General features: G+C 34.8%; 1 protein-coding gene across 2 annotated transcripts; it reads left to right on the plus strand.

Moving 5' to 3' along the window:
* Positions 1-24,363, plus strand: LOC135622998 (protein ENHANCED DISEASE RESISTANCE 2-like). 2 transcript variants are annotated; one of them, XM_065125439.1, is made up of 22 exons: positions 1-401; positions 2,314-2,388; positions 2,509-2,562; positions 4,016-4,081; positions 6,375-6,430; positions 6,561-6,640; positions 9,053-9,178; positions 11,506-11,540; positions 13,673-13,773; positions 13,841-13,936; positions 15,081-15,145; positions 15,453-15,524; positions 17,648-17,815; positions 18,089-18,288; positions 18,401-18,461; positions 18,890-19,065; positions 20,833-20,934; positions 21,584-21,631; positions 22,085-22,228; positions 22,315-22,410; positions 23,277-23,378; positions 24,041-24,363. In XM_065125439.1, the coding sequence occupies exons 1-22, from the start codon at positions 168-170 to the stop codon at positions 24,137-24,139; spliced, it is 2,256 nt and encodes a 751-aa protein (XP_064981511.1). In that variant the 5' UTR covers positions 1-167; the 3' UTR covers positions 24,140-24,363. The 2 variants fall into 2 exon arrangements, with proteins under 2 accessions (XP_064981511.1, XP_064981512.1); XM_065125440.1 differs by lacking the exons at positions 2,314-2,388; positions 2,509-2,562 and having other exon boundaries at positions 31-401.
* Positions 24,364-24,645: the final 282 nt, after the last annotated feature.

The following is a 24,645-nucleotide window of genomic DNA, read 5'->3' on the forward strand; positions in this document are numbered from 1 at the left end:
TCCGATAACCCACGACGAGCCAAAAAGTAAAGAAGGAACAAAGAAGAATCCGATCAAGTTTCAAAGGCGTCTCCGTACTCGTCTCCTTTCTCTCGATCTATCCTTTCTGTACCCTTTTCTTTGATCTGCGTGGGGATTAAGGATCGATCGGGCTCGCTTCCGCTGCGATGGAGGATGGGGCGGCGACGAAGGAGGCGCCCGTCGCCGGCGCCGGCGATACGATGTCGGACGCGGAAGGGTACGCATCGGAGAAGAGCGGGCGGGAGGTCGAGTACTTCGGCTGGGTCTACCACCTCGGAGTCAATTCCATCGGTCACGAGTACTGCCACCTCCGCTACCTCGTCCTCAAGGGGACGTACGTCGCCATGTACAAGAGGGAGCCCGGCAACCACCGCGGCATCGTAAGTAGAGATGAGTTCTGGATGAGATTCCTTTCTTAGTCTCTGGAAAATTCTCAAGCGATAAATAGTCGTTGGGGTAATCGAGGGTTAAATAAGTTTGTTCTTTGAATTTCTTGGTATCGGTTAGTCGCAATCGTTTTGCCGCCAATAATTTGAGGGTGTTTGGAAAAAAAATCTAATACTTATTTCAATGCTAGATTTGGGTTCTTGATGAGTTGCCTTTGTTGTCGTGGTAATTGACGGTGAGGTAAATGTGTTTTTTCTTTGAATTTCTTGTCATGAGTTAGACGCAGGTTTTTATGCCGGGCTTCAAATATCCACCAATAATCAGAGGTTATTTGAAAAAGAAATCCGACAGTTACTTTAATGCTATGCTAGATACGGGTTCTTGATGAGATTCCAGTGTTACTTTTCATAGATTCTTTCACTAATTAGTCGTTTGCGGTAATCGACGGTTATTTTTTCTTTGAAACTTTGAATTTCTTGTTATTGGTTAGAGACAATTTTTGCTGCCATGTGTTCCAATGTCCATCAGCAATTAGAGTGTATTTGGAAAAATCTGACAGTTAATTTGATGCTAGATAAACCCATTTAATAATTAGTTTTGCAAATTCTTGGAAGAGATGAAAAGCAGGATACAGGTGATATGGCAATCAACGCCACCATTGCTTCATGGTTCTGAACTCAATAAAGCCTATGCTTAATATGCTCTTGACGTGATTTATGTTATCTAGGATGGCAAGGTTACCTTTCATTAGAATACTACCTCAAGTGTATATGTCTCCCTTCTGTAAAGGCTTTTGAAGTAACGGTATTCAGAACTTGTTAGTAACCAGACAACTTGCACCTTTTGCAGCAAGTGGGCAACATTTGAATATACGAAAGAAGCTCCTATTAGATTTTTGGTGGTTGTCAATTTGATTTATTGAACTCTTCTACCGGTAGATTATAATGGTGACAATGTGGCAGTTCTTCCACTTCTTAAAAAATTGGAATGGTCCACCGTAGACTACACTTTTGAGGAGACCTCTTAGTGATAGTTGGATAATCGCTACATTTTTAGTGGGATATTCTAATGCAGAAATAAATGGTCATAAGCATTTTCTTTCTGTCTTGTCATGGATGAGCTTCCCATACATTTAAGTCCCTTCTGCTTTGATCTTTCCCCCATTTAGTCTTCCTTTTCACTATGGTAAGTCTATCCTTTCTCTCTTTTATGCTGCTTAACATGACTGGTCATTCTTTGCTACTTATCCTATCAAACTGATATTTGGATTATATGCTCATTCTATTTTTAATCATTTTAATCAAGGTTCACAATTTCTTGTAATGATCAATACCATACCGGTTAGGACTCGGACCGATACCATACTAGTTCATATTGGTGTACCAGATGTCAGTATGATGGTATCTGCCGAGTGTCGTAGAAATCCTGAAATTGCTGAAAAGAAAAACTATCTAGTACTGGGTGGTACAGACCTTGTATCTTGCATATCGACTGGTTTATTCTACTTCATGTATCGATAGGTTGTCGGACCAGTAAATACCACCTATATTGAAGTATATCGGACGACATTACAAACCTTGATTTGAATAATGGAAACATTTCTTTTGAGTTTTATTAAGTGACCATTTGTAATTTCTTTCTTTTTTTGGTTTCTAACTATCTTTCCTAGTTGGACTGAAGCTTGAAGATATTGTTTAGTTATCACTAAATGTCTTGCCAAAATTCTTGTAATTTACTCTCCTTTTGTGTTAAATATATGAGAATAAACCAGCTAGATTAGTTTCATAATGGCATTAGATATGAAGTGAAAAATTAATCAAAATTTCTTCTTAAAGAAGTTTAAAGTTATGCTATTAGAAATGAGATTTAAATGCTTGATTATTCTTTTCCTTTCTCCTGCAACAGAAACCAATTAGGAAAGGAGTTGTAAATCATACTCTTGTGGTGGAGGAGCTAGGACGCCATAATTTCAATAACGGGGTAATACTCCAATATGCCATATAATATTTTGTTTTTCATTGTTTTGTAATCTTTGTTGTTTCATGGCCACTCATTTTATGAGTGTTCAAGTTGTCTAAAAAGAAGACTATCTTCTAGCAGGAATTTTATGTTCTGAGGTTTTACAATCGATTGGACCAAACAAAAAAAGGAGAAGTAAGTGGGCATCCTCTTTTCTTTCTAGAAATATTTAAACTTTGTGACAAATATATCTTTGTTGCTAGAAGTCTGAGCTTCCTTTATTCAATTTCAGTTTATCCATTTGAACAATTTAATCCACCTACATTTTTCATGTCGATATGATTGAGGGTCCTTAGATCACAACTCAAAATATGATAAGTATCCTATGGATCCCATGCATCATGGATATATGTCAAATAGAATATATGCATTTATAACAAGTAGCTTGTGGGAAAAGAACAACGACAACAAAGTCGTAAGTTCCAATTATTTGGGGTTGGGTACATTAATGTTTTGGCACCATTGAGATATATAGAAAGTTATATGTTTAGTTAAGTTCAAAGTACTTAAATCCAAAGATTGAAATATTATATCGTACCGGAGTTTCGACGTTCGCTTGGTACGGTACGATACTGTATACCGAGCGATATACCGCACAGTATATATATATATATATATATATATATATATATATATATATATATATTCTTATAAAAGGCGACGTCGCATCGCCTCGTTTATATATATATATATATATATATATATTCCATTCCGTCCGGTAACGGATGGTCCATGTATCGATCAGCTGACAGACCGGTACGTACTGTCCATACCGGATGGTATTATTTGAAATTGCATACCTTGCTTAAATCTTTATTTATAATTTTTATTAAAGTCTTTTTAGATCTTCCTTTACCTCTCTTTGTGCTACTAACATTAATTATTTCACTTCTTCTGACTACTGCATCTGGAGTTTTCGTCAGCATATGCTCATACTCTTAATTTTCTCATCATATTTTCTATCAAAGCGATAAAAAAATATATTTTTTCTGTCTTTCCTAGTAACTCCATACATCCATCTCAATATTCTCATCTCAACAATACAAATTATTTGTATATATATTTTTTAATAATCCAACACTTAGATTTATGAAGTATAGTTGGTCTCATAACTATCTTATATATATATATATATATATATTTTAATCTCAAAGGTATCTAATGATCATACAAGACTCCTAATGCCCCTCGTCATTTTAACCATTCTATTTTTACTTTATGAATGATATTTTCATCGTTCTTTCCATCTTGTTGAATAATTGATCCAAAATACCTAGGACTTTTACCTAAATGGAATAATGTTTTTGTTCATTACGTAAAGCTTTTACTCTCCATCTTGTGGCAAAAGAACATTCTAACTAATATGTACTTTTTAACAGGACTGAAATGGAATAGTGTTTTTTTTCTTGGTTATCTTTATCGTAATTTACCTTCTTTCTTTTGGTTGCAGATTCTACTATTCTTTTGTTAATTAACTAGTTTAGAAGAGATGTTTCTCTAATATGTACTACTTATGTCAAGAAAATTTATCTAATTAAAATGCTCCATGGTGAGTGGGGCGTTTAACTCATTGTTCTTTCTTTATTAGATTGCTTGTGGTTCTGCTGGAGAGGCACGCAAGTGGATTGAGGCATTTGAACAGGCTAAGCAACAGGTGTGTAAAGAGAAATTGAAACTACTGTTAGTTTACAGACTTCTGAACTGGATTCTCTGTACTGACTTTTACTGTAGTGATATTTCGTTGCATTGTAATAAGCTGCTAGATAAGAATCAAACTGGAAGGAGAATTTAATTCTTTTTTGTTGATATGTGATCTCTTATTGTGATCCTCACATTTTCGATCTGGTGGTGATGAATATTTTGGTGCTAAGCCATGGACATGTCTAAATTAGTGCCTGAGGAAGCATGTTAAAGTTGACATAGGTCAATATTTTCTTGCATGGAGCTTGGGGTAACTGACTCAAATCTATTTAATTCCCGATGGATTATGATGAACGGTATCAGTTATATAACAATAGAGAATCTCATAATTTTTTCATCATTAGTATAATCATTAATTCATTATATAACTTCAGTAGAGCTGTTTAAATGAAAAAGCTGCCATGTAGAATCACAAAGTCTGTAAGCACTTGACTGTGAAAGAATAATTGTTGCAGAATGAAGAATAGATTGCAGGGTAAGTAAAATAGTTGCACATGAGGACTCCTGGCAGACTGGCACCAAGTCTATGCACAAGATGCTAGATTAAGAGATTACCCTTGATTTATATAAGTTATAAAAACAAAATTGTCACTGTGCAGCAGTCTCTAACACTGGTAGGAGGTTCTATCTTCACAAATTTCCATCATTACTTCTCTTGTTCAATATAGCTTTCCAGTTCGTAAGTTTGATGTGGGGAAGCTGTTGACATTCATGAATTAGGGGCAATGTTTTAAATACTGGTGATTTGGGGGGTTTAATGTGTTGCATCACAATGCTACTGATACAGCCCCTGTTACCAGCTTTAGCTGCAGTAAACAAATAGCTGGTGGTAGTGCCGCATGGTTCTGCACAGCCCTAGCATGGCATGCAACTTGCCATGCTGGGAAAATTTTAAAATATCACTAAGAGCACATAGGCATTTGGATCCTGGTATATCTTGAATTCAAGTGGCATACATGAAGCTCTTATATTTAATAGGCCAAGCATCAAGTTACATAAAATTACACAAGAATTCAATATTGCAACATTTTAATAATAATTAAGAGCATAACTTAGAAAAATGAAGCTATACGAATGACTGCCTGATGTAAGACAGTGCATGATTAGGAGCTGATGAAAACTGAGGGATGCTATCAAAAGATTCATGATTTAGAAAACGGAAGATGGAGAGATCTTACTTGTGATGTTAATAAGTGTGAAGTAAAATGTGCTAGATTTGCTCACAAAATGCTAATTTCTTTCTGCTTGGTTTGCCAATGTTAAAGCTTGACTCTGTCTACTCTGTATCACTTCACACTTTTTTGGACTTGTCTATTGCATTTTCATCTAAAAAACTGGTTTTAGAAATTTACATGATCAAATGGTCAATTTGTCAGCAGTATGGCAGTCTCCTGTTTCAATAGTTTTTTGTGGCAAGCTCCTCTTCTCCACTGTTGTTCCAGTTGTGACTCTGCTTGTTGTACAGATATATCTCCAGCCAGCAAAAATAAGGACTGACTTAATAGCAGTTCTCGTCAATGGTTGATGCAACTCAAATGAGATGGTACACTTAGAATGAAAAGAGAACTCACAATAAGAAGTTTTAATATTCACTAATTTGATCCTAACGAGAACTCTACCTTGGAAAAAGTTGGGTTGCTCAGGTTATTCTTCGTGCTGCTATAGTTTGATAATTTGATGAGTGACCTCAATGCCCATAATATTGAAACACTGTTGTGCTGGTATCTATTATTTGCTCCCTGAAACTTATATGAACTTGTCATTCAACTTTTAGTTGAGGATAATATCATAAGATTGGAGGTTGAATGATTAACCATATCATAAAGAAAGATCTCATTCATCAAAAACCATGTGACTTATCATGCTTGTGCTGTAATTTTTTATTTTCTACAGCTGATTTTGCAATCTCACTTGATGATCTATATGTTGAAAATAATGTTTGATCTTCAATACTGATTTTGAAATCTCCTGTTCATTTCTATAATTTTGTCATATGAGCACCTGAATCCTTTTGTTTAAAAAATTGATTGAATATGTGAATGGTACTCCATAAATGAATTCAAAATCCAATCGATGACATCACAACTTTAATCATCTTCCCAATAATTGTGTTAGTTGTCTTCTTTTTTGCATGCCCAGCAGATCTCATCACCTCTCACTGTATTTTTTGCCCTGCAATCTGAGTTATCATCACATATCATGCCTCTTATATTTCTATTTGCTTTTGGTTTATAATTTTCTAACAGGCTGAGTACAATCTTCTGAGAGGGAGTAGCCGGCACAAACTTAGCATAGACAACGAGTATGTTTAATTTCATGATGTGATAAATGATAATAATAGAAGTGATATTATTCTTTTTGACAGAACTTTCTTTTGCTTATTAACATTTTTGATGATATGCCTCATGTCTCATGTACTTCTATTATAATAGGCTTAATCTTGAAGGGCACCGACCCCGAGTCAGACGATATGCAAAAGACTTGAGAAAAAAGCTTATCAAAATTGGTAAAGGTAAACAATATATGCCTATTTGATGAGCGACAGGAGCTTTATTTTATAGTTATTGGTTTAGTTTATTCATTTTATTTAGTATCATGAAGCTGCTAGTGTCTTCCATATGATTGCATTATACTGATTTCTGTTCCATTTCTTTTGCTTTACAAAGTGAAAGTTTATTCACTAATATTTTGTACCTACATGGTGAATGTTATGGATTATGTGGTACAAATTTAGAGTATCTTTATAAAGCCTGCATTCACAAAACTTTATATTTCTGCATTTCACACTTCCACTTTTTCTCTTATTAGTATATGTGTTTGTTTTTCATCCTATAAGAGTTTAAATTTTTTGAAAAATTCCTTGTTTCGATTGTCTGTTAATTTAACATGATAATTTCTTTTTCCATATGATAGAACATATCAAATATCCACATCCTACCATTTTCATGTTTCTTGGGTAAGGCCACTAAGTTTCTATGAAGTTCTTCACTTTTTAGCTCGGCTTTTGAGGAATGGTCTGGACTTTTATATTTTTGGTGGCATTGGTAGTTCAGTATTGAGTCTTGTAAAGAGCGTGCCACATTTTGTTGGTTTTGCATGGATATCATGCTGGCTGGCATGAGTTTTATTCTAGTTTTTGTTGGTTAGCACGTAGTGATGTATCAATGACACACTCATGTATGAAATGTTAATAATTACTTTCAGTAGTTAAGATACTTTGGGTCATATTTGGCGTTCAAAGTCAATAGAGCTTGCCGTTAGTGTTTTCTAATAAAAAATTTGTTGAGAGAGTTATTTAATTTGATTTTGTATGTTTTAGTGGTGTTTAAAGATCTGTGTTGGTACTTATGATTTATTTAATCTAAACTACCAACTTGGATCAGAAAACATAGGGAGTTCAGACTAGGACAACTCATTTTGATGCATTTCAGCTGATTCAGATTAGCTTTAGAAGGAACTCAAAACTTTGGTATCTATGCTGGAGCCAAATGAAATTATTTAGTTTGATTTGATGATCTTGTATATGTATATATGGAGCTTGTTTCTGTTGGTTCTTTGGATTGTTTGTGCTTCAAGACCAGCTCAATTTCTTGTACCTAAATCTTTTCAGTACCTGTGTATACTTTCCAGTCATGTTAATGGGACTTGGTGTGGGCTCCATGATTGGTTTTCCTTACTTGGGTTTTAAGTTTTTCACTTTTTCAATTCAGCACAAGGTTTACCAGTTGAAATTTGGTTGACATCTAGTTGTAAAATTTTATGAAATCTTCCATGCAGCCATATTAAATTTCAACGGCACTTTAGAGCTTAAGCCATACTGACATCAGGTTGCTTCACATATTTCTCAAAAGATTGCCTTTTTAGGTCTTGTGAGTTGTACCACAATTGAGCATATTGGGCTTTAGATCTTGTAATACAATTGGGCATACTGGTGGAATGTAGGACTGAAAAGTGAAAAGTATAGAATACCATGGTATGCTGCTAGGAAAATAGGAAAAACACGTAAGGTATTGGCATATATGTAAGTTTGTAACTGTTGGCAACAGTAGATACTTGTATTTGAATTGATGATTAATGCTAAGTGAGATAGTTGACTTTTTCTTTTGAGGAGAAGATAGCTGGCAATACAATGTCATCTTCATGTTCACATTTTCATTTAAGGATCATTGAGCTGATTTAATCAAAATGGCAATGTAATGTCATAGTTATGCAGCAAGCTCAGAGTGGTATTTGATTGCATATGAAAATGCCACTCTAACATTGTATTGTTGCTTAACTGTGACATTGTATTGTTGCAACAGGCTTAGAGTGGTATTGTATTGGATATTCACGGTCAACGATCATTGACATATTCAATGTCATTTACTCACCTATCCTTTTTCGCTGGGCCTCTGAGGCTATGCGAGAGCCGCAGGATGAAAAAATAATCTGACCATCTTTGTATTCATCTTACTATTTTGGTTAGTTGATTGGTACAAGAGAGGTGGTTAAAGCATTTCTATTATACTTATTAGTCTTAACATTAGTGATCAAGGAAAAGACTTTCTGTGCAAGGTTATTCATTACAAATACACAATGCATTTGAAATATAGATACAACCTCATCTTGCTAAGGGATAAACATGTGTAAGATTTTGCCCTCCCTTGGCCTCCATATTGGGAAAAATGTTGCTGCATTTTAGTAAATTCAGTTTTTATGACAATGATAATCTATTCTGGTTAGTGATAGGTTTAACTGTTTAATGTTATTAATAGTTATGACTTATGAAAACCAACCTACTGGCGTATAAAATTTGGTTCCCTCTACCGGTCTAATCCTTTCTAATGAGCCTGCCTAGGGCTCACATATTTGTCCAGATAACAATTTACATAATTTTATCTTATGCTTAATTTATTCGGTACATTAATGTCATTTGCAATTACAGGCCCAGAAATGCTTATTCGGCGGTCTTCAGGTCTTGGGAGTCATTTGAGGAGAGAGACATATATTGAAGCAGATGTGGAAGATGTGATTGAAACACATAAGTGGCGATGTGTCCGTACTGTTAACGGTAGCTGTCTTACTTTTCTTTATTATTTTACCTGAACATTTTCACAAGCAGAGCACAAACTAATGCTGGGATCTATATCAGTAATGATCTTGAGGGACCTTGGCTTTAAGCTTTAAAATTGATAATGTGTTGGAATCATCTGTCTGTTAATATGAATTAGATGAATAAGATAACTGGTGAGGATCAGAGAATCACTGAGCAAAGGTCCCAGTTGGTCAAAAGTAATTTAATAATAAGAACCTAAATAAAATGGAAAATGTAAAATGTAGGAAATGAAAAATTCAGGAGAATATATTCTTAAAATATAAATCAAAGTAGAAATGAAAACCCATATAAACTACATTAAATTTAGCATTGCAAATTCATAAAGAATTTTTTTTTTTCTTCAACAGTTAATTGTTTTGTTTTATATAAAACTTATGAATTTATTGTAATGTACAAATTTTATGATAAAACAAGTAGCCCCATGGGAGTTCTTTTTGCGGGGCCACAAGCTAATTCATTTGCATAAGAGAGAAACAGGTGATGCTGGTAAACCTTTTTCCTCAAATCTCAAGGATTTTTTTCTTACTCATACTTGTTTTCTCTGCCTGCCACATCTCTTGAAAACAATGACATAGGCCCTGGTGGTTCAATAGCAAGGACTCATTGGCGTTAATCATGTGACGCTCAGTCAACTGGCAACCAGTAAGAAGATAGATTTTCTTGGGGGATGATTGAAGGCACATGCCTTGGTTTCCCTCTGAACTACCTGCCTTGTAGGATGTAAAGATGGGGCCTCAGTGTGAACCCACTTATGTAATTGCTTGGTAGAATGAGTGAACCATTCTACATATGTGTTCTATGTCATTTGCCTTGTGTTAAGACTTAAGACCACTGATGTCTGGTCCAAATGGGGGAGGGAGGATTGGCAAAAATGTCTATGTTACCTCCTTGGATACTCACAGACATTGGCAAAGCATATCCCCTATTTTTCAGGTAGAGGTAGTGGTGAAAGCAAAGGTGAAACAGAGACAGATGGATCTCCAACATTGGTAACAACATATATATTTGTGATCAGTTCAACAACATATAAGTTGTTCTGATAAGAGTAGTCTGTTGCGCAAGAGAGAGAGAGAGAGGGAGGGAGAGAAGGCTCGGAGGTATTGGATGCCATTTTTTTAATCTATATGTGATCTGAATAAGCTAATTTTTAAAAACTTGAGACAGACTTTTTAGGGTCTTTATGCATAATTACATAAGGATAGAAGAGAAGAGGATGTATAGGTGAGAAAATAAAGGAGAGAAGATATAAGGAAAAAAGAGAAGGCAAGGAGAGAATAAGGCCAATTTCGTTTTCCTTGTTTGGTCAGCATGAGAGAAGGGACTCAAAAATCATTTTCTATCTAATCCTCTCAACTTTTGGAGAAAAGTTGGTTCTCTCCATTTCTGCCCACTTCTCCCCCAGGGTTTGTAACCAAACAAGAGAAAGTAACTTTATCTGACCCACTTCTCTCTAGTTTTCTTCTCTTTTCTCCATGCCTTTCTATCCAAACAAGCTGTTAGTGCATTTTGTGGAGTTATGGCTGTGAGAAATGCTAGATTTCAGTGTATAACATGTAATTACCATACTTCAATTTTTATACATGTTTACCTCATGTTTATAGTACTGCTAGTTTCATCTAGATATATCCGTGATTATACATGAACTTTTCAAGGAGTCATAAAAATTTTAAGCTGGGATCTAATTCACATAATAAATGTCTTCACTATTTTTTGTCACTTGCAGACAAACGATTTATAGTAGGACTTTTTCCCTTATATCATTTAATACAAAAAGATAAAAATCATGGAAAATAGAGGAGCTCTTTTCTTTATGATATGTAGAAAGGGTTCTTTTAAAAGCTATACTATTAATATATAGTGTATATAATACTCTGCAACATAAAGGTTGTCTGAATTCAATAAAAATATATAAGATAGATTGATAGAGTATGTGACCAATAAAAAATATATGTCAAATTATGAAAAAATAAATAAGAAAAAGGAAAAAAGGCATAAAAGAGAAAGATAAGAGTTAATAAAGTAATATGTTTCTGTTAAACTAAAAGGCTAAAAAGAAAATATAACAGATAAGTGGGGTTCGTTTCAATCTCTTAACCATACTTAATAAGTCAATTCTGTTATTATCATTTTGTTTTGACGTCAGATGACAAAGTCTTATTCTGTTCTAGTACATGACAACAAATTTAAGATTAATTTATAAACTTTCTTTTTCTCATTATGCTAAGACTTCTTGCTTCCTCAAAGGTTCACTGTTTCTTTGTTTCTTTGTTTCTTTTCTGCAGGTATTAGAATTTTTGAAGATGTCACTAATTTAAAGGTCATTTTCTTCCTTCTGTGGGTTATAGCTGTTACTTTTGATTTTTTGCTATGAAGATGTCTTTTGTTTGCTTATTATTATCTGGATGGATTATGGTCCATGAAATGTGATCTCATCTTAGAGAGTTGTTTGACTTTTATGCATACAAGCTTGATAACTGAAAAAAAATTAAATTAAATTCAGTCATGCAATATTACTTAGATTTCTTGACAATATCAGAAAAAAAAAAGGTAACTGGAGATAAAGTTATTTTTTGGAAGCTATTTCAGATATCACTAAAAATAAAGAGGGCCAACTGTTCTTTGACATACTGGTAAGACACTAGAGTCTTTTTTTTTTTTTTGCAAAGGTAGTGTCAGAAAAATACAGTTCCTCTGCTTTTAACTTGGCAATCGGACTAACAGCATTTATCTGTTTCAAGATTCCGTTCTTTTTCTTTTCTCTGCCTAGAACGTTCTCTATTTTATTTATCTATCTTTGCATGTTGAGCTTTGACCATGCAGTTGGTAGCATGGTTTTAAGTGCATCTGAAACCCTCAATTTTGGCTGGTGGTTGGCACAACTTGATAAACCACCATTCCTTAGGCATTTTGATAAACTGAAAAAAAATAGGAATGATTTTTTCCCGATAAAAATAATGGAAAATTTTACATTTGGTAGTCCCATAGCCTCCTTTTTCTTCTCTAGCCCTTTTCTTACTCAGATTGATGCCAGAAGTTAAGCAAGTGACAAGGTTGTGGGTTTGTTGGATTAAAGATTTATAGAAAGTTCTTAACTAAGACTAGGGCTTTCAAATTTATGGTTTAAGTATTTTATTAGATTGTCAGGTGCCTAATGATTTGATTTAGACCAGTTTATGGAAGTAAAATTATCTGGCTGTCCTTACCAAGACTCTCCAATACAGTCATAAGCGATACTTGGTGATAGACAATTGATCTTCTCATTTTTCCCTTCCATGTAATTCCATATAGCTGTAAGATGCTTTCTCTTATGCATTCCATGAGGGCTGCAATTTTTTGAGGTTCTAGAGTCCACTTGGGCAAGCGGAACTTGGTGATAGACATAATAGATCTTCTTATTTTCCCTTCCATGTAATTCCATATAGCTGTAAAATGCTTCCTCTTATGCATTCCATGAGGGCTGCAATTTTTTGAGGTTCTAGGGTGCACTTGGGCATTTAGTGGACTTGTTGTTGATCACTGCCTTCTCGTTTGGCCTATTTTTGTCATTAACTCTTGATTTCTATTTGTCTTGAAGTTTAAATTTTTGACTTGCCCATTTCCCTGCAATCCATGACATGCTAATTTTGGGGTTCCAAGTATAATTTGGTTGCAGCATACTGAGCAACTAGAGCTTAGCATTACATTTGGGAGTTTTCAGGAGTTCTAGAATATACTGGCCATGCATTGTAGCACCACCATCCTATCGGCTTGGGAGTTTGTGCTGTACTGAAGTGTCTACCTACACTTTTGTATATTCCTATGGTATGCTGGTCTGCACGAACCTGTGCTATCTTATGCCAGCTGTGCTGTATCATGACAGCACATTACCAACACAAGACATGTTAATCCTCAGTATCCTGCAAGATTTGGAGGTGGGGGCTTTATCATGGATTCTAAATAAGTTGTGCCTACTGCTTATGAAAGGATCAAATGTCATGGTTTACAGGATATCCAGATCGAAGTCACCAAAGTCTGATACTAAGCTCTTGATTTGTTCAGGGAATTAATCAGATTTGGTTAAAATCTGCTGGAATTAGCAAGGTTGACAGTATAACACCTGAATTTGAGGGGACTAACTGTATGCATCTGAACATAATTTGATCGAGACACAATTTTTAGGAAAAAGATAAGTTCCTCAGATCTATAGATAATTGTGTATGTTCTTCATTCATCTAAAATGATGCCCCAGCTATCATTTCCAGTTCATTGTCAGTGAATCTTGTCTTTGGAGATTACATAGTTGGTGCAGTCTCAAACTCTATATCTCATACTAAATTGGGATAAGTTCTTTTCTATCTTCACCATTCAGTTTTTGCTGTGAGCGAAGCATTCTGATATTTAGTCATCCAAAACTAGGAAATAGCTCCACTGACAATACTAATTATTTTTTAAAATATCTTTTCTAATTAGGGTGCAAGAGGTTTGCTTCTTAAGTCTGTTGGTGTCATTGAAGCAAATGTGGACACTATCTTTGAAGTTGTTCTGAGCCCTGATAGGCACAAGAGATATGAGTAAGTTGAGTAAATTCTTGCCTTATGCTTATTTCTATCAAACTCCTTTTAAAAATAATTTCTGCAGGTGGGATATGTTGACAGGTGACCTTGAGTTAGTGGATTCAGTAGATGGGCACTATGATGTTGTTTATGGAACATATGAACCCACACAACTTAACTGGTACTTTTGCTAAAATTCTCTGTCTACTATTACTTTGCATATCTTAGCATTCATAACCAGTTCACTGAATAAATGACCTGGTCTATTAGTACTTATATTGTTCTCATGCAAGATTCAAATTTAGGAATTCAACTGACCAATTGTGAGCTATAATATTTTAATAGCTGATGCCTCCTTAAAGGTACTGTTAACTATTAAGCGATATGCAAGTTAACTAATGAACTTAGCAAGGTGGAAGTTTAGGCCCCAATGATCAATTTGATCATTCCTTAATTATCTTATTAATCTCTGTGAAACCAGATAGTTGACATAAGTAATTTCCGCATAGGTCGTCAAAAGGCAAGAGTAGAGTAAGGAGAGCAATACACAGTTCTTTTTTTTTTCAATCTTCCTAAATGGAACAGGATCTTATCTCTGCATCAGCCATTGTATAAAAGTTTGTGTTTTCATTTTCATCTTTGAGCTCTACTCCATACATGTTTAAGCTACTGATGCCCTCTGTATCAAAATAGTTTCTACTAAATATGTATCCTTCAACATCCTTCTTTCTCAACATCCGCAAGCTGAACTTTTTCCAAGTTCCTTATAATATTTGTTGGTTCCATCTACTTTTCAAGGGTTATATCGGTGTTTAGGTAGAATCGTAATGTTGTTGTATATTTGTTTTGACTTTTGCTCTATATTGCTTAATACTTGTATTTTTTTCTAAGATGCCAAAATATTTTGGTATTTTTTGGTAAAATATTTAATGGGCATATGTAAGATATGCAATACCGTACCGTACCGGTGTTTCGAGGTTGGCTCGGTATGGTACAGTACCGGCGTACCGAGCGGTACACCAGACATGTACCGAACAATTATATATATTTTTCTTTCCTACTGTAGCACTGTAGCACTACTACAGTATAGTATTATAGCACTGTACCGGTACCGAGCAGTCCGCGTACCGGTATGCCATCGGACTGGTACATACCTCCCGTACCGGGTGGTACGATTCGGTATTGCATACCATGGGCACATATTATATTTAGTTACTATATTTTTTTCATGCTGCTTTTGATTTTCGTGAATCAAATGTACTCAAATTTCTTTTGTAATACTGTTCTTCATCATCATCATCATCCTTTGAGCACTGACTTTTCAGGTGGCGTTCAAAGAAAGATTTTGTATTCTCTAGACAGTGGTTTCGTGGGCAAGATGAGTCATATAGTAAGTACCATTTGTATTAGTTAATGTGACAATTTGGCATGGAACTTATCTTATTTGTGGGAAGACTATAGTGTAGAGAACTTGTATATTGTATTTTAACATTGTTTGAGAAGGCACTTTGCTGTTGTGCAATGAAAAGGGTTTTCTGGTATGTCTTTACAAATTGAAGTCCTTCTAGTTCCCATAGTTCAATGTCATTACCATGGATCAACAGTTGGTAAATTTACCATTCTTTTCATTTGGCAAAAGATGTTTCATACTGCTTTTATGTAATGTTACAAGCAGTGTCATTTTCATATGCATGCAGCAATTTTACAGTTTCCTGCTGTTAACAAGAAACGACCTCAAAGATCTGGTTATCAGCGAACAAAAATCAATCGTAAGACTTTTTTTCTTATGTAATATGCATTCTACTTCTAGTTCTATATTAGCTGTAATAGTTTCTTTACAAACCAGGGCAGCATCTTCTGTTTGTCTTTATTGGATTATTCCTGTTCTTTATATGTGTGGCTGTGTTAAGTTATTCTGTCCATGAAATTATGCAGTTATTTTATGAGCTGGTGTATTTTCATTTTGACATTTTTTTTTTATTTTTTATGCCTTAGTAAAAGCAAATCCAGTATGGGAAGAATTTCCAATGGGAATGGCTGGTACTAGACCAAGCTAATTGTTATTTTTAATGCTTATTAAGTAAAAGCAAAATCATTATGGGAAAATTTTCCAATGTGAAACACTGGTACTAGGACATACTAATTTTCTCAATAAGCCAAAACTTCTAGTCATCATTTTATGCTAAATTTCCTCATGGTATTAGCACATGCCTTGTGAACTTGTGTAAGAGGTTTGGAAATATTGGCTAGACCAATTTTTTGCCATTGCCAGCTGGTATAGGGTCTTGCTTACTGGTATGGCATGGAACTGGGCCATGCCAAAATTGTAGTTTCATTTTACAGAAGGGCAATACCTGTTATGCAGAACTGGTTCTTTTGTTGTTTATGTTTTTGGTGTAGGTTATGTTGAACAATAATCAACTTAAACATGGTCATGTTTACATGTGCATATGGGTGGGTGTACATGAGTGGATAGGTGTATCAGTATGTATGCTAGTGGGTGTCTATACGAGCTACATGAATGATGGGGTTGCATGAGGCTGCTAGTGCTTTGCCTCTATGTTTATAATTCTGTGATTATGTTTGTGTATGCACTCATGTCATATTAGCATATATTTGATTTTGTGCACTATGTAGCAGCACTGCCTTAGCCAAATAAGCTTAAAGTTTTCAACTGAATAGAGATTCTTTTTTCGAGTTGCATTTGATTTCTTCCTTAATAGTCACTTTATTTATTTTTGGTTCACCTTGATCATGCTTATACAGGTTTAGATATGTCTTGTGCAGATGATATTGATTGGCACCGTACATCTTGTTGTTCTAGTGAACTTTCTTTAACTTTTTTTTTAATGAACAAAGATATAGGTTCTAAACCAAATGAGTAGACCAAGGCAGGGTTCTTCATTTCATCTACACCTGTATAAAACAGGCGGTATGTGCTGGTCCAAGCTAGGACTAGTTTGTGGACCATCCTTGTTTCAGATGGTCTGGTCCAACCCAATAGAAAACAAAAAAAAAAACATAAAACAGTAAAAGTTCGATTAGGGCTCACAAACACAAGTCCTCTTCTCATGGGGGGCATGGAACTGACTCTGTCATTGTCGTTGTTCGTCACTGACATCTGACGTCACCGCCACTTCCATTCACCATTGTCTACCTCCCAATATAATTCCTCCTCCATCACTTTCTTTTCTTCCTTCTTCTTCCTCGTCCTTCACTTTCTTCTTTCTCCTTCCTCCATCGCTTCTTCTTCTTCTTCTTCCTCCATCACTTCCTTATCTTCCTTCTTCTTCTTCCTCTTCCTCCACTTTGTCCTCTTGTTTCTTCCTCTTCCATTTTCTTCTGCTCCTCCTCTCCACTGCACCTTCCTCTTCTCCAACTTCATCTTTGAATTATCATTGTTTACTGGTGTATCTTGTATTGGTACACCATACGTACCAGTCCGACGGCAATCAGTATGGTGTATTGGTATGCATACATACCTGCCAGCAACCGGTATGGGTCCGATCACCATTGTGTACTAGTTGCCTTGTTTGTTCGACCTAATGTGATCTTTGCTAGATATGTTTCCATAGATGTGGCATATGCCTAGACATATAAATAAATATAATGGCATAGCACGGTCACTTAGTTTCTGATCATAACATCCTTGTGGTTGTCCCTGGTGAGCCACATGTCATGTGGTTTCACTTTATGCTTGTAACTGCTACATGGTATGAGTTACATGTTCATTACCTTAATGTTTCTTGACATCAGTAAGAATCATGAATGATTAGCTTCTTGAATTAAAAAATTCTCTGTAGCTTAATAACTATTGACTCCTGTTTAAGCTTATTTTTGTTGTTTCTTTATGAATATATTTCTCAGAAAATAAAATAACCTAGTTATGCAGCTTCAACATGGGAAATCAGAAGGCTAAACACATCAGATTCTTCCACTGCAAAATGCCAAGTAACTCTTATGCTTGAAGTCCCTGCCAAATCTTGGGGTATATGGAGGAGAAACCAATACTCAAATTTTGATAGAACCATCCCTTATGCTTTACTTTGCCAAGTAGCAGGTTGGCTTCTCTTGCCTATTATTGTTTGTGAAAGTTGTGATATTTTGTACTTCATAAAATCTTTAGACTTAACATGGAAGAGTAGAGTGTTCTGCTTGACCAACTAATCCTATATTGGGGGTTAAGCTTTATATTCTACTTGGATTATGTTGTCTCAGTACATGGTAATTAATGTAGGATTCATTTTAATTGTGACATTGCATGTATTGACATATGAAGAATACACAACCCCACCATACTTTTCAACCTTTTGCTTGTACTACAACTTTTCAGGATTAAAAGAATATTTTGGAGCAAATCCTGCGTTAACATCATATTCACCATCAACAATTGTGGATTCACCAATATCTGATTCTTCAAATGCCCATACTGAATTCAAGGATTCTGAGGTTGATGAAGAGTTCTTTGATGCAATTGCCAGTAGCGACTCCTTGGAAGATGAAGATAGTGATGACGAGATTGAGCTCCCCAAGGTGGTATAATATAAAAGCAAATTTTGTTTATTTATCACTTCCATTGTGTATAATCTTTCCAAGTAGCCATTCATAATGATTAAAGCTTACATCATTTATACAACTTCATCAGGCCGGAAATATGAAGCTGAAGAATGTGTCATGGGCCATCTTAGCTTTGAAAAGAAGTAAAGGTCATGTCCACAACCTGAAACTGATTGACATATTCCATCTATCTTTAGATTCTTTGCTTAAGTATAAGTTTATTGAACTTCTTAAGAATATTGTATGAATAAATTTAACTTGATGATTCTGTAAGTACTTGTTTCCAAAAAGCATAGTTTGTGCCTTTTTCAAATGGTAAAAATAAGTTCTTATTTAATCTGATGAGAATTAAGCTGAAGTCTTCTCATTGTTTTTACATCATTAGTTATGTCTCCTAGTTAGTTGGTTTATGTTTTAGCTGTGTGATTAGCTTGACAATAATATTTTTGGAGCATTTGTTACTTTGAGTTTGACCATTACCTGCCAAAGTTTAAGTTAAGGGTTTGTTTGTTATCATCATTATGTGTTGTTGCTTAGTAACATTTTGACCTAAAATACCTTTTCTTTATGCATACAGCTGTATTGGAGAGAAGCGAATTAGATGCCAACTCTCCATCTATTATCATTGATCCAAGTCAATTTCATGGTTCTATGCGACAAGGTAAAGGGGAAACAGACACCAATTGTTGGAGTTCTCCAAGTGGACAAGGATTTATGATAAGAGGGAAGAACTACTTAAAGGATTACTCTAAGGTCTTTCCTTTTAGTACAATCTGCTAACCATAAATTTAACTGTCACACTTATAGTTAAATGTTTTTTTTTTCATCACTTCTTCTTTGAAACCTGAAAGCCTTTAATAGTCCAGTGAAGTGCCACAAGTGCCATAGTTTGGCGTGTTCATTAAATGCACAGCCAGTTCACCATTATGTGCTCTGTCTTGTTTGTCTGGTCATGAGATCCCTGCCCCTTCTTATCTGGATAGTGATGCCCAATCAGAACATAAATACTTGTTCATGGTAATGCAGAGCAGCATACACATCAATGTTTTTTTGTAATTTTGTTGTCCCTATTTTGTCTCAGGGTGTACTATTTGGTTTTCTTATCTAAGTTTGCAATAGAAGGTTTCTAATTGTACTTATTAGAGTTCTTTTCCACTGTACTCTGGCTTATTTATGTCCTTGAATCAAGCATAGCTCCGTAAATAGATACTTAACATTCTGCTCCATCTAGACTCATTCTATGTCCTGCAAATCATTGTTTTCTTCCTCAGTTCCATAAGCTTAATTTGTAACCAGAATTTCTTAGTACCTACTGGCATAAAGAGATCCCCAGTTCAGTTATTTGCATGGTGCAAGAGATTCTTGTGTGGTGAGAAATAAGCTAAAGGTCTCTCTTGTATCTCTCCAGATCAGTTTTTACTTTGTCTTCTATCTTGTTCTGTATTATCTTCCCTTTCCTGTGCTGTTAGTGCTGCTGAAACCAGTTCTATTTATATATTATTTATATCTAAATTTACTTTAGATCTTTTGAAGTTTTCTATGATCAATATCCCCTCAAAACATATCCTAATATATTCTTATTTTTTGCTTGACAACTGATGCAACTGTTTAATGTTTGCTAAAGCTTTTCTTGCTGCATGTATTCCTTGCTTCTATTCTGACACTTAAAAGTTTCTGTAGAACATCTAAATTCTCTTATATTGCTTGCTTGATTTGAAATCTTAGATTCCATACGTAAGCATATTGCTGGTTGTTCAAATTTTGGTCATTCTATGTTGCAGTTTAGCTGATATAGCAGTGCAACACTAAATGTGATTATTGCTGCCTTCATAATATATGCTTTTTAGGGGTATGTCAAAGTAATTTACTTTTGTACTTATCTAACTGCAGTGCTTTGCAACAAACAACAAACAATTATCCTGTCCTGAATGTTATTGCCTCTGAATTCTAGACCTTTGACCTGTGGCATGATAGTTCCATAGTGATATCAGTGATATCATATCACTCCATCCTACCTATTCTTTAACCTCAGCCCCTGATAAAACTTTAAACTTTTTATATATTTCCATCAAATAAGTTTTGACGAAAAACTCATGTCCCTTCTTTAGTGTCTTGTCTTTTACTACCCTTGTGCCCATGTTTTATGCATGTAAAGCTTCTTATATTGCCTTCTTTTTTTTTCTTTTCTAAATTTATGTAGCCAAACTTTTTCTTAATACAATTGCAACCTTTACATGATTTTTTAGCTGCCTTTCTGGTGAGAATTAAGAAAGTCCATTTGACTATGATGTGGACAAATTTATCTGTTACATCAAATGGTGTTCTCCCAAAGCATGTACTGGCAACTACTTGTTCATGCATATCATATCATATTTGAAGTTTCTTATTGTTTAACTTTCAGCATCTTGGATTTATTTTCTCGTGTAGTTAGATCACCTTTACTAATTTTTTTGTCATAAAGATGTTTCTTGTCATTATTCAGTTTTCATTGTTACCAACATCTCAGTATGATATAAACAGATAGTTGGAGGAGATCCTCTTTTGAAACTTATTGGAGTTGACTGGTTCAGGGCTGATAATAGTATTGATAAGGTTGCATTGCATCCCAAGAGCTTCATTCAGGTACTAAAACTGTCACCACCTGTACCTTTGATGGATTAAATTTCAGTATACTGCATAGAAAAGAATCTGCATGTTCCCTGATTCTTATGACAGATAAGCAACCAAAATGGGGGATCTTAGGAACATATTTGAAAACTTGCTTCATTCATTTTTTATCTATCTTTGAAAACTTGGATCATAGTGGGTATATGTATCATATTTGAAAACTTGCTTCATCCAAGACTCCAAACAGAATGCTGTTTTCTCATCATAAATTCTCTTACATATAATGTTACCTGTAGCCCTCTTATTTTATTTTATTTTTTTATTTATCTATTTCCATAGAAATACAGGGAACTGGAATCCAATTATTGTGAACATCTCGATCCTTTACATTGATAAACAATTTGGATGGGTACCTTATGTTTTTCTTGATGGTATTTGCTATTAAATGTTCTCTCTATTGCATATGACAGATACATGCACTTGGCTAAGTGGAACAGTTATGTCTATTATTTTTATTCTATGATGATGGTTCAAGCATCTTATGCAGATACAAATTGCTATCCTAGTTTCCAGATTCCACTACTACAGATACAATTATTTTCAATTATTATTGTTGTGAACTTGAATCATGCAAGTACTGACTGTAGTTTCTTTTATCTTTCAGTCAGAAGCCGGAAAAAGGCTCCCATTCATTCTCATAATAAATTTAGAGGTCTGTGTACTGTTCTCATAATTTTACTCTTTTCTTCAAATTTTCTGTCCTTACAATTTTTCTATAGCTAATATCTATCTATCAAGTTAAATATTATAATTTAATTTTTTTTGCTTCTACCTACCATAACCCACTAACTCAATGGTGTAATGGTGTACTGACTGACATGGTCAGTATATCGATATTTTTTATTAAATTTTTATGGGTGTATCAAGGTGTATTGTATTGTACTTTTGGATCTTAAACGACCAACTTATACAAGATAATGATAACTTTAGTTCCTACTCAGCATCTTCAGGTATCAGCTTGTATGCATGACAAGAATGTAACCTGGTAGAATACAATGTCAATGAACTAAAGTCATTATGATACATTCTTTCTGCATTTTTTCTTAAATCAATTTCTATTTTCTTTTTAGTTTTCTAATCTTTCCTTTGTCTCGTCAAATTGCAGATTCCCTCAAAACCAAACTACAGTATGGTTCTTTATTATGCTGCAGAAAAGCCCATAAACAAAGAGTCCTTGTTGGGCAGATTTTTAGATGGAACTAACATGTTTCGAGACTCAAGATTTAAACTTATACCAAGAATTGTAGAGGTATGTGCTTTTCAGTAGATGATACTAACTCACCCTTATTTTTAATTTTGATGACTTCAATTAACATTAAGGTAGTAAATTCATAGGGGTATTGGATGGTCAAACGTGCAGTAGGATCTAAAGCATGCTTGTTAGGCAAAGCAGTAACTTGCAAGTATCTCCGCCAAGATAACTTTCTGGAGGTAAACAGATTCCAGATTTGTATCCGCTACTTGTACATAGTTGTTGATGCTTCTCAGCAACTGGAATTTTCTAATGATCTATTTGACCTGATACTCATGTGCTTTTGTTTGGATTTAGGACAAATGTTCAGTGCTTGTAAGCTATGTAAGATCCACGTTTGTTGCTTACAGACTTTATTGACATGATGAAGTAGTAGCTAATTAGGCTATTCTTTCACATAGAAATATCTGAATGTATGTGACTTGAATGAAGGATTTCATGAAGATTGTAAAACCAGTCTCAGATTTGGAAATGTGGTTTGACAAGCCATTGTGTGCTCCAATGTCTGTGACAACTAGCATGGATGTCATGCCAATTCAGGCAAGAAACTTACAGATAACAAGGTAGATGGTTTGAGGAATATGATGTTGCCCTTCTCACTAATAACATGAATGTATCTTGACCTAGGTTGAACATGAGCTGGGTACATCATGAACTTCAATAAATGCTATTACTTTGAACCAGATCATGGAATGTATGTGCACACCAGTGTACCTAGTTTCATATTGAATTTCATGTAATTAGCTTGTCATGATTAATATTTTCTTGTGTGCATTTCTTTCTGCAAAATCTTTGGACGCATACCTTTTAGAAAAACCATTAATTCAAAGGTTATTTACTTATAGTTAATTAGATAAAAATTTAAATTATTCTTGTTGGCCATGTTGCTAGTGAACATAAACAAAGGATTTTTAGCTTGCAATTTTATGTTGTGCCTGAGGACTTTTGGTTTTTACTTAACAATAAAATGATCAGTTTGTCAATTCACACTAACTGGTTTGCAGTTGAGACTTCCCTAGAATGCTGACAAAGCTCTAATCTGCAGATAGATGTAGATATTGGCTCCTCATCAGTTGCAAGGAGTATAATCAGTTTAGTTCTTGGATACATCACGAGCATTGTTGTTGACCTTGCAATCCTGATTGAGGTATGAACTGGCACAATATCTTATCCTGTATTGGTATTCTTTCTCGGTTATTTGTGCTACTGGGTTCATGACATTAAGCAGGTTGATCTGAACCTAGTGTGTGACTTCATGACATTAAACTTAAGGCTTTGTTTATTTTGAATTTTTTTTCAGAAGCTTGTTACAAAACTTCCTAAAATTTATGGCAACCATGGGAATAAGACATGTTAATGTTTTATTTCTTCTGCATGTCTTGGAACATATTTTACATGGTTTTATTTGTGCCAAACAATTTGTGTTTGGGTCTAACATTAGATTAATTTTAGTCCTATCTTTTTATTTTGGATATTTGAGTTTTATTTATATAGTTTAGCAATTGAAGGTATTGAAAATATTAATGCTAGGAGAGAACAGGCTGGCTAGGAGAGGACACATTACTATGTGAAGCTTTGCAAAATTTTTGTGCACCAAGAGTTACAATTAGAATTATGTGAGGGAGCTGATTTTACTCTTTTGTTCTTTGGTCTTTGTTGGTTTTGTGAGAATTCAGTGCTTATGTTATGATCAAGAAGTTAGATGTCGAAGAATGAAATTTGATTTTCTTGGCTAGATGACCCTACCATACACATACTCTCTATTGTCTTCTTCCTGTTTCTCACAAATGTGCTATCATTATTGTGCAGGCAAAGGAGGAGGAAGAGCTCCCTGAATACATTCTCGGGACAGTTCGATTGAACCGTGTGAGGGTGGAGTCTGCAGTACCATTTTGGGATGAGTCATAACTTTTGTATCGGATCATCCATTGGTGCCTGATGAGCAACTTCTGGTTCGTTTCGGCCTGCATCAAGAGTGATGAATTCTTCCTACCTAAACATTTGTATTTTCTCATTGAAATGCCTGACGGCAGTGGAGATTCTTTTTCTGTACTTGTTTCATGTTCAAATATGTATATAGTCAGAACTGCTATTTATGCATTCTCCATTGTAATGGCACATAATTACCACAATGTTGATTCTTCTCTCGTCATATAATATATCTATAGCATGTTTTACAAGCATATAATAATGGTCTTCTCTTTGCAATGGTTTCTCCTATACAGCATTGCATGGTTGATGTTAGCATCTCACTCCAAAAACGGTATTAATAAGTCAATATTTGATTGGTTCGCCATTGATGCGGATGATATTAGCATCGTTTTTAGTAATGAGCGTATCTACACAGTTTTTTCTTTCGGAACTTTGAAGATAATGATGACTCGACTACAAATGAGTTTTTGATTCTCTTATTC

The sequence above is a fragment of the Musa acuminata genome, chromosome BXJ2-9 (genome assembly GCF_036884655.1).
Source record: "Musa acuminata AAA Group cultivar baxijiao chromosome BXJ2-9, Cavendish_Baxijiao_AAA, whole genome shotgun sequence".
NCBI classification, from domain to species: domain Eukaryota; kingdom Viridiplantae; phylum Streptophyta; class Magnoliopsida; order Zingiberales; family Musaceae; genus Musa; species Musa acuminata.